The sequence below is a fragment of the Hemitrygon akajei genome, chromosome 27, assembly GCF_048418815.1.
Source record: "Hemitrygon akajei chromosome 27, sHemAka1.3, whole genome shotgun sequence".
NCBI classification, from domain to species: Eukaryota; Metazoa; Chordata; class Chondrichthyes; order Myliobatiformes; family Dasyatidae; genus Hemitrygon; species Hemitrygon akajei.
The window spans coordinates 7,703,784-7,719,008 of NC_133150.1; the positions used below are offsets into that span (position 1 = coordinate 7,703,784).

Below are 15,225 nucleotides of genomic sequence, written 5' to 3' on the forward strand. Positions count from 1 at the left end.
CAGGGGTTGGAGACAGGGAGGGAGGATTACAGGGGTTGGAGTCAGGGGAGGGGGAGCGCAGGGATTGGAGACGGGGGAGGGGGAGCGCAGGGATTGGAGACGGGGGAGGGGAGTGCTGGGGTTGGAGACGGGGAGGGAGGATCTCAGGGGTTGGAGACAGGGGAGGGGGAGCATGGGGATTGGAGACGGGGGAGGGGGAGCACGGGGATTGGAGACGGGGAGGGGGAGCACGGGGATTGGAGGGGAGGTGGGTCACAGGGGTTGTAGATGGGGGGAGGGGAGTGCTGGGGTTGGAGACGGGGGAGGGGGAGCACAGGGATTGGAGATGGGGAGGTGGGTCACAGGGGTTGTAGATGGGGGGAGGGGAGTGCTGGGGTTGGAGATGGGGGAGGGGGAGCACGGGGATTGGAGATGGGGAGGGGGGTCACAGGGGTTGTAGATGGGGGGAGGGGAGTGCTGGGGTTGGAGATGGGGAGGGGGGTCACAGGGGTTGGAGACAGGGAGGGAGGATTACAGGGGTTGGAGACAGGGGAGGGGGAGCGCAGGGATTGGAGACGGGGGAGGGGGAGCGCAGGGATTGGAGACGGGGGAGGGGAGTGCTGGGGTTGGAGACGGGGAGGGAGGATCTCAGGGGTTGGAGACAGGGGAGGGGGAGCATGGGGATTGGAGATGGGGGAGGGGGAGCACGGGGATTGGAGACGGGGAGGTGGGTCACAGGGGTTGTAGATGGGGGGAGGGGAGTGCTGGGGTTGGAGACGGGGGAGGGGGAGCACGGGGATTGGAGATGGGGAGGGGGGTCACAGGGGTTGGAGACGGGGAGGGAGGTCACAGGGGTTGGAGACGGGGAGGGAGGATCACAGGGGTTGGAGACAGGGGAGGGGGAGCACAGGGATTGGAGATGGGGAGGTGGGTCACAGGGGTTGGAGACGGGGAGGGAGGTCACAGGGATTGGAGATGGGGAGGGGGGTCACAGGGGTTGGAGACAGGGGAGGGTGAGCGCAGGGTTTGGAGATGGGGGAGGGGGAGCGCGGGGATTGGAGACAGGGGAGGGGGAGCACGGGGATTGGAGATGGGGAGGTGGGTCACAGGGGTTGGAGACGGGGGGAGGGGAGCATGGGGATTGGAGACGGGGAGGTGGGTCACAGGGATTGGAGATGGGGAGGGGGAGCATGGGGATTGGAGATGGGGAGGTGGGTCACAGGGGTTGGAGATGGGGAGGGGAGTGCAGGGGCTGGAGATGGGTGAGGGGGAGTGCAGGGGTTGGAGATGGGAGGGGGAAGTGCAGGGTTTGGAGATAGGGGAGGGTGAGCGCAGGGGTTGGAGACAGGGGAGGGGGAGCACGGGGATTGGAGATGGGGAGGTGGGTCACAGGGTTTGGAGATGGGGAGGGGAGTGCTGGGGTTGGAGACAGGGAGGGGGGGTCACAGGGGTTGGAGACAGGGGAGGGTGAGCGCAGGGTTTGGAGACGGGGAGGGGGAGCACGGGGATTGGAGATGGGGAGGTGGGTCACAGGGTTTGGAGATGGGGAGGGGAGTGCTGGGGTTGGAGAAGGGGGAGTGCAGGGGTTGGAGACGGGGAGGGGGAGTGTGGGGATTGGAGATGGGAAGGTGGGTCACAGGGGTTTTAGATGGGGGAGGGGAGTGCTGGGATTGGAGATGGGTGAGGGGAGTGCAAGGATTGGAGATGGGGAGGGGGGAGTGTAGGGGTTGGAGATGGGTGAGGGGGAGTGCTGGGATTGGAGACGGGGGAGGGGGGAGTGCTGGGGTTGGAGATGGGTGAGGGGGAGTGCTGGGGTTGGAGATGGGGAGGGGGAGTGCTGGGGTTGGAGATGGGAGGGGGGAGTGCTGGGGTTGGAGATGGGTGAGGGGGAGTGCTGGGATTGGAGATGGGGAGGGGGAGTGCAGGGGTTGGAGATGGGGGAGGGGAGTGCTGGGGTTGGAGATGGGTGAGGGGGAGTGCTGGGATTGGAGATGGGGAGGGGGGAGTGTAGGGGTTGGAGACGGGGGAGGGGAGTGCTGGGGTTGGAGACGGGGGAGGGGAGTGCTGGGATTGGAGATGGGGAGGGGGAGTGCAGGGGTTGGAGATGGGGGAGGGGAGTGCTGGGGTTGGAGATGGGGTGAGGGGGAGTGCTGGGGTTGGAGATGGGTGAGGGGGAGTGCTGGGGTTGGAGATGGGGAGGGGGAGTGCTGGGGTTGGAGATGGGTGAGGGGAGTGCTGGGATTGGAGACGGGGGAGGGGAGTGTAGGGGTTGGAGATGGGGGAGGGGTGTGCAGGGATTGGAGATGGGGAGGGGGAGTGCTGGGGTTGGAGATGGGGAGGGGGGAGTGCAGGGGTTGGAGATGGGGAGGGGGAGTGCTGGGGTTGGAGATGGGAGGGGGAGTGCTGGGGTTGGAGATGGGTGAAGGGAGCGCAGGGATTGGAGATGGAGAGGGGGAGTGCTGGGGTTGGAGATGGGGAGGGGGGAGTGTAGGGGTTGGAGATGGGGAGGGGGGAGTGTAGGGGTTGGAGATGGGGAGGGGGAGTGCTGGGGTTGGAGATGGGGGGAGTGTAGGGGTTGGAGACGGGGGAGGGGAGTGCTGGGGTTGGAGATGGGAGGGGGGAGTGCAGGGGTTGGAGATGGGGGAGGGGAGTGCTGGGGTTGGAGATGGGTGAGGGGGGAGTGCTGGGGTTGGAGATGGGGGAGGGGAGTGCAGGGGTTGGAGATGGGAGGGGGGAGTGCAGGGGCTGGAGATGGGTGAGGGGGAGTGCAGGGGCTGGAGATGGGTGAGGGGGGGAGTGTAGGGATTGGAGACGGGGGAGGGGAGTGCTGGGGTTGGAGATGGGGAGGGGAGTGCAGGGATTGGAGATGGGTGAGGGGGAGTGCAGGGGTTGGAGATGGGGAGGGGGGAGTGCAGGGGTTGGAGATGGGGGAGGGGAGTGCTGGGGTTGGAGATGGGTGAGGGGGAGTGCTGGGGTTGGAGATGGGTGAGGGGGGAGTGTAGGGATTGGAGACGGGGGAGGGGAGTGCTGGGGTTGGAGATGGGTGAGGGGGAGTGCAGGGGTTGGAGATGGGGGAGGGGAGTGCTGGGGTTGGAGATGGGTAGGGGGGAGCGTAGGGGTTGGAGATGGGGAGGGGGGGAGCACAGGGATTGGAGATGGGGAGGGGAGCACATGACTAGGGATGGAATGAATCCAGCAGCAGAACAGGAGAAAGTACGGTTATGCACTCGTACTTGGGAAGATTCTGAAATAATGGTACCAAATAAGACAAAAGAACTCGATTGTGCAACCCTGACAGCAAAACGGAAACACAGGGACTGAATATTCTACTGTCGGCCTTGCTGATGTCTATTTTTGCTCTTGTAGTTAGAAGCTGATTTGTTCGATGCCTCGTTTCACCTGGATTTGCAGACGACATCGAGCTTTAGGAATACCAGGTGCTCATAAGCTTCTAGGTTTTCTGTGTTCTATCGATTCCTGGAGACGTAGATGGTCAGATTAACTTACTTGCAGTTCAGCTCATCCAACAGGGCACAAGTCACCTGCTTTAGTTTGTCTACAAACCCAGGCAAGGCACCAATAGCAGCTCCCGCTGCATTCGTGGTGACCAGAAGAACAGTTGCCACCAGGGTCAGCTGCTGAAGTCTCCACTGCAGCTCCTGTAGACGGGATTTGTCCATCAGCACAGTCTGTGAGGAAAGGACAGCAGCAGGGTTGGTTCATGCCATCTGACTTAAAGAAACTCAACGCTGAATCAATCCCTGTCACACAGAGAGAGCTCTACAACGGTGGGGAATCGTATTAACAGCTGAGTCCATCCCTGTCACACAGAGAGAGCTCTACAACGGTGGGGAATCGTATTAACAGCTGAGTCCATCCCTGTCACACAGAGAGAGCTCTACAACGGTGGGGAATCGTATTAACAGCTGAGTCCATCCCTGTCACACAGAGAGAGCTCTACAACGGTGGGGAATCGTATTAACAGCTGAGTCCATCCCTGTCACACAGAGAGAGCTCTACAACGGTGGGGAATCGTATTAACAGCTGAGTCCATCCCTGTCACACAGAGAGAGCTCTACAACGGTGGGGAATCGTATTAACAGCTGAGTCCATCCCTGTCACACAGAGAGAGCTCTACAACGGTGGGGAATCGTATTAACAGCTGAGTCCATCCCTGTCACACAGAGAGAGCTCTACAACGGTGGGGAATCGTATTAACAGCTGAGTCCATCCCTGTCACACAGAGAGAGCTCTACAACGGTGGGGAATCGTATTAACAGCTGAGTCCATCCCTGTCACACAGAGAGAGCTCTACAACGGTGGGGAATCGTATTAACAGCTGAGTCCATCCCTGTCACACAGAGAGAGCTCTACAACGGTGGGGAATCGTATTAACAGCTGAGTCCATCCCTGTCACACAGAGAGAGCTCTACAACGGTGGGGAATCGTATTAACAGCTGAGTCCATCCCTGTCACACAGAGAGAGCTCTACAACGGTGGGGAATCGTATTAACAGCTGAGTCCATCGGAACAAAATCTGATCATTTTGATGATGGTAAACTGCAGGTTCAAAACTTGTCCCTGACATGGTTTGGGTGATGGATTGCTAAACCGCTAAACATGATTGACTCTCCTAAATTAACCATTGATAAAGCATATAATTAGCTACCTTTGGGGGAAAAAATAAGCATATTGTAATTTCTTGGGCCTGTTTTTTCACATTTATTTCCAGAAAAATTTCTGAATAATGATGATGGTTTCAAGTTGGGGTCAGTTTATGTTTGCATTTCCTCTATCTATGTTAATATCCATTAATGGGGAGGTTGCTCCTGGAACAACTGACAGTTTTAAGTCCAGGCTGAGCCACTTATTTCCCAGTATAACTGACGTGAATAAATCCTATCAACAAAACAGACCTGAGGTTAGTCTTGATTTTTAAAAAATTTAAAATAATGGATATTCTTGACAGGACTGCTTCTCCACAAGCTATGAAGAAACTCATTCTTGGCAGCTGTACATGGAATGAGATTCACCACTAGTGTTACTGTTAGATATCATTTGTCCAACAGAATCCACTCAATTTCTTCTTTTGTTGTAATTTTCTGGCACTTAGGGAGTAACAGGTCAGAAAGAGTTAGTTAATTAGAAACTCACCCCCCAGCCAGAAGGACTAAAATCATCAACCCTGTATCCAATAATATCCAAGATTCCTTTTTTTGAGGGATGACCATGTTTGACCCTCCCAGTCACCTTCAAAAGATACCAGGTATTCAATGACATGTCTAAAAAGCTCACTTGATACCTGGTATGAGCTGATACTTCCTGTTAATTAAAGGTTATTTCAAGTAATTTATTTGATTTCAACATACTGATTTTAAAAGAATTAGTTATAAAGCAGTATGAAACATTCTTTAGTTATCTTTGTTTGGATGCTTTATTCACTCATTAAGAAACTTACCTTGTGTCTTTAGTTATCTTTGTTTGGATGCTTTATTCACTCATTAAGAAACTTACCTTGTGGCACAACATGCCCTGAATGGGGGCTTCTACCTCCATAAATGACTCCGAGCTTACCTCTGGGTAAGGGTTGGTGTCGTGGTTCCATTTCAGCAAGTTCATGTAGCCTTGATTCAGCACTGCATCGGGACTCGCCACTGCTGGATTGTTGTTATGATTCTCTGAGATTGAATCGATAGTTTCTTTAGTTGCTGCTTTTAGCCAAGCAGTGGTGTGCTCCAAAGCATCTGGGAACAGAAGGAAGGGGGTATCGAAGTCAGCCGGATGTAGAACAGGTACTAACAGCTCGGTGGACTAGTCTGTTTCCTAACCTTTGAAGGGCTGGCTTATTTCCACAGTGATGCTGGTTTATAAAGACAGCTGCCAACTCCCATTTGATTCAGTTCTGTTACTCTCAGCACTTGCAGTCTCCTCCCTAAATTGCTACATCTCCCAACCTGTTTAAAACACTTTTAAAACTACCACTTCGACCAAGCTTCGCACCCAAGACCTTGTAACTTGATCACATAAGCTTCAATTTTTTTCTTAATCTTCTGCACTAAAACCATTATAATGATATATTAGCATCCCCCCACTGGGATCATTGCACTAGGATATCAGACTGGTATATTACTATCCCCCCGCCCCCACCGTGACCATTGCACTCAGGGAATATCAGACTGGTATATTAGTATTCCCCCCCCCCCCACCGTGACCATTACACTCGGGGGATATCAGACTGGTATATTAGTATCACACCCCACCGTGACCATTACACTCGGGGGATATCAGACTGGTATATTAGTATCACCCCCCCACCGTGACCATTACACTCGGGGGATATCAGACTGGTATATTAGTATCCCCCACCCACCGTGACCATTACACTCGGGGGATATCAGACTGGTATATTAGTATCACCCCCCCCCCCACCGTGACCATTACACTCAGGGGATATCAGACTGGTATATTAGTATCACACCCCACCGTGACCATTACACTCGGGGGATATCAGACTGGTATATTAGTATCCCCCACCCACCGTGACCATTACACTCGGGGGATATCAGACTGGTATATTAGTATCACCCCCCCCCACCGTAACCATTACACTCGGGGGATATCAGACTGGTATATTAGTACCACCCCCCACCGTGACCATTACACTCGGGGGATATCAGACTGTTATATTAGTATCCACCCCCCCCACCGTGACCATTACACTCGGGGGATATCAGACTGGTATATTAGTATCACCCCCCCCCCCCCCACCGTGACCATTACACTCGGGGGATATCAGACTGGTATATTAGTATCCCCCCACCGTGACCATTACACTCAGGGGATATCAGACTGGTATATTAGTATCCTCCCGCCCACCGTGACCATTACACTCAGGGGATATCAGACTGGTATATTAGTATCACTCCCCACCACACCGTGACCATTTACACTCGGGGGATATCAGACTGGTATATTAGTATCCCCCCACCGTGACCATTACACTCAGGGGATATCAGACTGGTATATTAGTATCCTCCCCGCCCACCGTGACCATTACACTCAGGGGATATCAGACTGGTATATTAGTATCCCCCCACCGTGACCATTACACTCAGGGGATATCAGACTGGTATATTAGTATCCTCCCGCCCACCGTGACCATTACACTCAGGGGATATCAGACTGGTATATTAGTATCACTCCCCCACCACACCGTGACCATTACACTCGGGGGATATCAGATTGGTATATTAGTACCACCCCCCCCCACCGTGACCATTACACTCGGGGGATATCAGACTGGTATATTAGTATCCCCCCCCCCACCGTGACCATTACACTCGGGGGATATCAGACTGGTATATTAGTATCACTCCCCACCGTGACCATTACACTCGGGGGATATCAGACTGGTATATTAGTATCCCCCTCCCCCACCGTGACCATTACACTCAGGGGATATCAGACTGGTATATTAGTACCACCCCCCCCACCGTGACCATTACACTCGGGGGGATATCAGATTGTTATATTAGTATCCTCCCGCCCCCACCGTGACCATTACACTCGGGGGATATCAGACTGGTATATTAGTATCACCCCCCCACCATGACCATTACACTCGGGGGATATCAGACTGGTATATTAGTATTCCTCCCCCCCCCACCGTGACCATTACACTCGGGGGATATCAGACTGGTATATTAGTATCCTCCCGCCCCACCATGACCATTACACTCGGGGGATATCAGACTGGTATATTAGTACCACCCCCCCCCCACCGTGACCATTACACTAGGATATCAGACTGGTATATTAGTATCACCCCCCCCACCGTGACCATTACACTCGGGGGATATCAGACTGGTATATTAGGTATCCACCCCCCCCCACCGTGACCATTACACTCAGGGATATCAGACTGGTATATTAGTATCCCCCTCCCCCACCGTGACCATTACACTCAGGGGATATCAGACTGGTATATTAGTATCACCCCCCCACCGTGACCATTACACTCGGGGAATATCAGACTGGTATATTAGTATCTCCCCCCCCCCCAACCGTGACCATTACACTCGGGGAATATCAGACTGGTATATTAGTACCACACCCCCCCCACCGTGACCATTACACTCGGGGAATATCAGACTGGTATATTAGTATCATCCCCCCCCCCACCGTGACCATTACACTCGGGGAATATCAGACTGGTATATTAGTATCACCCCCCCACCGTGACCATTACACTCGGGGGATATCAGACTGGTATATTAGTATCCCCCCCCCCCACCGTGACCATTACACTCGGGGGATATCAGACTGGTATATTAGTATCACCCTCCCACCGTGACCATTACACTCGGGGGATATCAGACGGGTATATTAGTATCTCCCCCCCCCCCCGTGACCATTACACTCAGGGGATATCAGACTGGTATATTTGTATCACCCCTCCCCACCGTGACCATTTACACTCGGGGGATATCAGACGGGTATATTAGTATCTCCCCCCCCCCGTGACCATTACACTCAGGGGATATCAGACTGGTATATTTGTACTCTGCCCCCCCCCCACCGTGACCATTACACTCGGGGGATATCAGACTGGTATATTAGTATCACCTACCCCCCCCCCCCACCGTGACCATTACACTCGGGGGATATCAGACTGGTATATTAGTATCACCCTCCCACCGTGACCATTACACTCGGGGGATATCAGACGGGTATATTAGTATCACCCCACTACGGTGACCATTACACTAGGGATATCAGACTGGTATACTTAGTACCACCCCCCGCACCGTAACCATTACACTCAGGGGATATCAGACTGGTATATTAGTATCACCCCCCCACCGTGACCATTACACTTGGGGGATATCAGACTGGTATATTAGTACCACCCCCGCACCGTAACCATTACACTCAGGGAATATCAGACTGGTATATTAGTATCACACCCCCCCCCACTGGACCATTACACTCGGGGGATATCAGACTGGTATATTAGTACCACCCCCGCACCGTAACCATTACACTCAGGGAATATCAGACTGGTATAATTAGTACCCACCCCCCCGCACCGTAACCATTACACTCAGGGGGATATCAGACTGGTATATTAGTACCACCCCCGCACCGTAACCATTACACTCAGGGGATATCAGACTGGTATATTAGTACCAACCCCCCCACCGTGACCATTACACTCGGGGGATATCAGACTGGTATATTAGTACCACCCCCCGCACCGTAACCATTACACTCAGGGAATATCAGACTGGTATATTAGTATCACCCCCCCACCGTGACCATTACACTCGGGGGATATCAGACTGGTATATTAGTACCTTACCCCCCGCACCGTAACCATTACACTCAGGGGATATCAGACTGGTATATTAGTACCACCCACCCGCACCGTAACCATTACACTCAGGGGATATCAGACTGGTATATTAGTACCCAACCCCCCCACCGTGACCATTACACTAGGATATCAGACTGGTATATTAGTACCCACCCCCGCACCGTAACCATTACACTCAGGGGATATCAGACTGGTATATTAGTACCACCCCCGCACCGTAACCATTACAACTCGGGGGATATCAGACTGGTATATTAGTACCACCCCCCGCACCGTAACCATTACACTCAGGGAATATCAGACTGGTATATTAGTACCACCCCCGCACCGTAACCATTACACTCAGGGGATATCAGACTGGTATATTAGTACCACCCCCCGCACCGTAACCATTACACTCAGGGGATATCAGACTGGTATATTAGTACCACCCCCGCACCGTAACCATTACACTCAGGGGATATCAGACTGGTATATTAGTACCACCCCCGCACCACCGTAACCATTACACTTGGGGGATATCAGACTGGTATATTAGTAACACCCCCCACCCCACCGTGACCATTACACTCGGGGGATATCAGACTGGTATATTAGTACCACCCACCCCTCCGTGACCATTACACTCGGGGGATATCAGACTGGTAATATTAGTACCCACCCCCCCCACCATGACCATTACACTCGGGGGATATCAGACTGGTATATTAGTACCACCCCCCGCACCGTAACCATTACACTCAGGGAATATCAGACTGGTATATTAGTATCACCCCCCCCACCGTGACCATTAAACTCGGGGGGATATCAGACTGGTATATTAGTACCCACCCCCGCACCGTAACCATTACACTCAGGGGATATCAGACTGGTATATTAGTACCAACCCCCCGCACCGTAAACCATTACACTCGGGGGATATCAGACTGGTATATTAGTATCACTCCCCACCGTGACCATTACACTCGGGGATATCAGACTGGTATATTAGTATCACTCCCCACCCGTGACCATTACACTCGGGGAATATCAGACTGGTATATTAGTACCCAACCCCCCCCCCCCCCACCGTGACCATTACACTCAGGGGATATCAGACTGGTATATTAGTATCACTTCCCCAACGTGACCATTACACTCGGGGAATATCAGACTGGTATATTAGTATCCTCCCCCCCCCCCACCGTGACCATTACACTCGGGGAATATCAGACTGGTATATTAGTATCTCCCCCCCCCCACCATGACCATTACACTCGGGGAATATCAGACTGGTATATTAGTACCACCACCCCCCCCCCCACCGTGACCATTTACACTCAGGGGATATCAGACTGGTATATTAGTATCACCTCCCCCCCCACCGTGACCATTACACTCGGGGAATATCAGACTGGTATATTAGTACCACCCCTCCCCCACCGTGACCATTACACTCGGGGGATATCAGACTGGTATATTAGTATCACCTCCCCCCCCACCGTGACCATTACACTCGGGGAATATCAGACTGGTATATTAGTACCACCTCCCCCCCCACCGTGACCATTACACTCAGGGGATATCAGACTGGTATATTAGTATCCCCCCCCCAACGTGACCATTACACTCGGGGGATATCAGACTGGTATATTAGTATCACCTCCCCCCCCACCGTGACCATTACACTCGGGGAATATCAGACTGGTATATTAGTACCCACACCCCCCCCACCGTGACCATTACACTCAGGGGATATCAGACTGGTATATTAGTATCCCCCCCCCAACGTGACCATTACACTCGGGGGATATCAGACTGGTATATTAGTACCACCCCCCCCCACCGTGACCATTACACTCGGGGAATATCAGACTGGTATATTAGTACCACCCCTCCCCCACCGTGACCATTACACTCGGGGAATATCAGACTGGTATATTAGTACCACCCCCCCCCACCGTGACCATTACACTCGGGGGATATCAGACTGGTATATTAGTATCACTCCCCACCCCACCGTGACCATTACACTCGGGGGATATCAGACTGGTATATTAGTATCACTCCCCACCCCACCGTGACCATTACACTCGGGGATATCAGACCTGGTATATATAGTATCACTCCCCCACCCACCGTGACCATTACACTCGGGGGATATCAGACTGGTATATTAGTATCCCCCTCCCCCACCGTGACCATTACACTCAGGGGATATCAGACTGGTATATTAGTATCACTCCCCCACCCCACCGTGGACCATTACACTCGGGGGATATCAGGACTGGTATATTAGTATCCCCCCTCCCCCACCGTGACCATTACACTCGGGGGGATATCAGACTGGTATATTAGTATCCCCCTCCCCCACCGTGACCATTACACTTGGGGGATATCAGACTGGTATATTTGTATTCCCCCCCCCCCACCGTGACCATTACACTCGGGGGGATATCAGACTGGTATATTAGTATCACCCCTCCCCACCGTGACCATTACACTCGGGGAATATCAGACTGGTATATTAGTACCACCCCCCCCCCACTGTGACCATTACACTCGGGGAATATCAGACTGGTATATTAGTACCGAACCCCCCCCCCACTGTGACCATTACACTCGGGGAATATCAGACTGGTATATTAGTATCACCCCACCCACCGTGACCATTTACACTCGGGGGATATCAGACTGGTATATTAGTATCACTCCCCACCCACCGTGACCATTACACTCGGGGGATATCAGACTGGTATATTAGTATCCCCCCCCCCCCACCGTGACCATTACACTCGGGGGATATCAGACTGGTATATTAGTATTCCCCCCCCCCCCCCCAACCATGACCATTACACTCGGGGGATATCAGACTGGTATATTAGTATCTCCCCCCCCCCCCGTGACCATTACACTCAGGGGATATCAGACTGGTATATTAGTATCAACCACCCCCCTCCCCACCAGTGACCATTACACTCGGGGGATATCAGACTGGTATATTAGTATCACCTCCCCCCCCCCCACCGTGACCATTACACTCGGGGGGATATCAGACTGTTATATTAGTATTCCCCCCCCCCCCCACCGTGACCATTACACTCGGGGGATATCAGACTGTTATATTAGTATTCCCCCCCCCCCCACCGTGACCATTACACTCGGGGGATATCAGACTGGTATATTAGTATCACCCACCACCCTCCCCACCGTGACCATTACACTCGGGGGATATCAGACTGGTATATTAGTATCACCCTCCCCCCCCCACCGTGACCATTACACTCGGGGGATATCAGACTGGTATATTAGTATCCCCCCCCCCCCGTGACCATTACACTCGGGGGATATCAGAGTGGTATATTAGTATCACCCCCCACCGTGACCATTACACTCAGGGGGATATCAGAGTGGTATATTAGTATCGAACCCCCCCCCCCCCACCGTGACCATTACACTCGGGGGATATCAGACTGGTATATTAGTATCCCCCTCCCCCACCGTGACCATTACACTCGGGGGATATCAGACTGGTATATTAGTATCACCTCCCCCCCCCCCACCGTGACCATTACACTCGGGGGATATCAGACTGGTATATTAGTATCACCCTCCCCCCCCCCCACCGTGACCATTACACTCGGGGGATATCAGACTGTTATATTAGTATTCCCCCCCCCACCGTGACCATTACACTCGGGGGATATCAGACTGGTATATTAGTATCCCCCCCCCCACCGTGACCATTACACTCGGGGGGATATCAGACTGGTATATTAGTATCACCTCCCCCCCCCCCACCGTGACCATTACACGGGGATATCAGACTGTTATATTAGTATTCCCCCCCCCCCACCGTGACCATTACACTCGGGGGATATCAGACTGGTATATATTAGTATCCCCCCCCCCACCGTGACCATTACACTCAGGGGATATCAGACTGGTATATTAGTATCACACCCCACCGTGACCATTACACTCGGGGGATATCAGACTGGTATATTAGTATCACCCCCCACCGTGACCATTACACTCGGGGGATATCAGACTGGTATATTAGTATCCCCCCCACCGTGACCATTACACTCGGGGGATATCAGACTGGTATATTAGTATCACACCCCACCGTGACCATTACACTCGGGGGATATCAGACTGGTATATTAGTATCACCCCCCCCCCCCCCACCGTGACCATTACACTCGGGGGATATCAGACTGGTATATTAGTATCCCCCTCCCCCACCGTGACCATTACACTCGGGGGATATCAGACTGGTATATTAGTATCATCCCCCCCCCCCACCGTGACCATTACACTCGGGGGATATCAGACTGGTATATTAGTATCACCCCCCCCCACCGTGACTGTTACACTCGGGGGATATCAGACTGGTATATTAGTATCACCCCCCCCCCCCACTGTGACCATTACACTCGGGGGATATCAGACTGGTATATTAGTATCCCCCTCCCCCACCGTGACCATTACACTTGGGGGATATCAGACTGGTATATTAGTATCCCCCCGCCCCCACCGTGACCATTACACTCGGGGGATATCAGACTGTTATATTAGTATCACACCCCACCGTGACCATTACACTCGGGGGATATCAGACTGTTATATTAGTATCTCCCCCCCCCCACCGTGACCATTACACTCTGGGGATATCAGACTGTTATATTAGTATCACCCCCCCACCATGACCATTACACTCGGGGAATATCAGACTTATTACATTTACACAAAACAATTCCATTGAACTCTGCTTTGCAGAAGGAAGGGGTCACTTTGGTTCCAATATATGCAGCAAGATTGTGAATGCATTCAGATATAACATGCTACCAATTTAGTTACAAAATTAAATCTTTCCCCGTTCATCATTACACCCTCCCTTTGCCTCTTTCTTTTTCTCAGCGCATTCTCTACAGTCCTGCACCTTAACCTTTCAGTCTCCATCATGACTGAGTTACTCACTGGGCTGCTTGTTGAAGAACTCCTGGAATTTGCTGCGTTCATACTGAATAGACTGTTGCTGCAAGTGTGGCTTCAGTGTCTTAATGGTAAAGTTCAACATGTCGATCTTCATCAAGTCAAGCACACGGAAGATCTCCCTAAAAACGTAAAACTAGATGGATTAGAGACATCATTTCAACAGAACAGGCCTCTGTACTCCACAATGTTTAGGATGGAGTAGCATCACAGGATATAAGGATAGTTGGATGGGTAGAGAACAAGAAGACGTGGAAAAACCTTTAATACATTATAACTAGGGTGCAATATGGGGTTAATGAGCAGAGCCATTAGGAGAGGACACAGATAATTTCTGATGAAGATTTACTTTCAAATATTAATGTGCTTCAGTGGTGCTTATAAACCTCAGAGTCCAACAGAGCCACAGTTCCGGTCTAGGCAGGAAATCTGAAGGGCTTGATTGATTTTCAATTATAGTCGGCCCTCCTTATCTGTGGGGGATTGGTTCTGAGACCCCCCGCGGATACCAAAAATCGCGGATGCTCAAGTCCCTTATTTAACCTGGCTCAATGCGGTGGTCTTTAGGATCCAGCGGAACCCCGGACTTTATTTAACACGCTCAGTGCGGTGGACATTAGGACCCGGCGGTGCTGCTCTGAATCTGCAGTGTTTCTGTTCACGAAAATAATCACGATCACGATTGAAAATAAGGTGGAAGTAATAAAGCGATTGGAAAGAGGTGAAACACCATCGGTCATTGGAAAAGCGTTAGACTACAGTCAGTCAATGATCGGAACAATTTTAATGGAGCATGTGAAAGACACGGCCCTGATGAAAGCTGCGATTATTACTAAGCAACGCAGTGGTTTAATTATTGAAACACATATGTTTCTTAAGTGTTTTATATGCAT

At 52.2% G+C, this 15,225-nt stretch overlaps 1 protein-coding gene across 2 annotated transcripts in view; it reads right to left on the reverse strand.

Annotated features, from left to right (window-relative positions):
- Positions 1-15,225, reverse strand: part of LOC140717106 (T-complex protein 11-like protein 1) — a 57,045-nt gene that overhangs the window by 17,553 nt on the left and 24,267 nt on the right. For both annotated transcript variants that reach the window (XM_073030334.1, XM_073030333.1), the window contains exons 6-8: positions 14,318-14,454; positions 5,554-5,723; positions 3,487-3,668 (exon numbers count right to left, since the gene is read on the reverse strand). In XM_073030334.1, the coding sequence (XP_072886435.1) occupies positions 3,487-3,668; positions 5,554-5,723; positions 14,318-14,454 (489 nt within the window). The remainder of the gene's footprint in view (positions 1-3,486; positions 3,669-5,553; positions 5,724-14,317; positions 14,455-15,225) is intronic.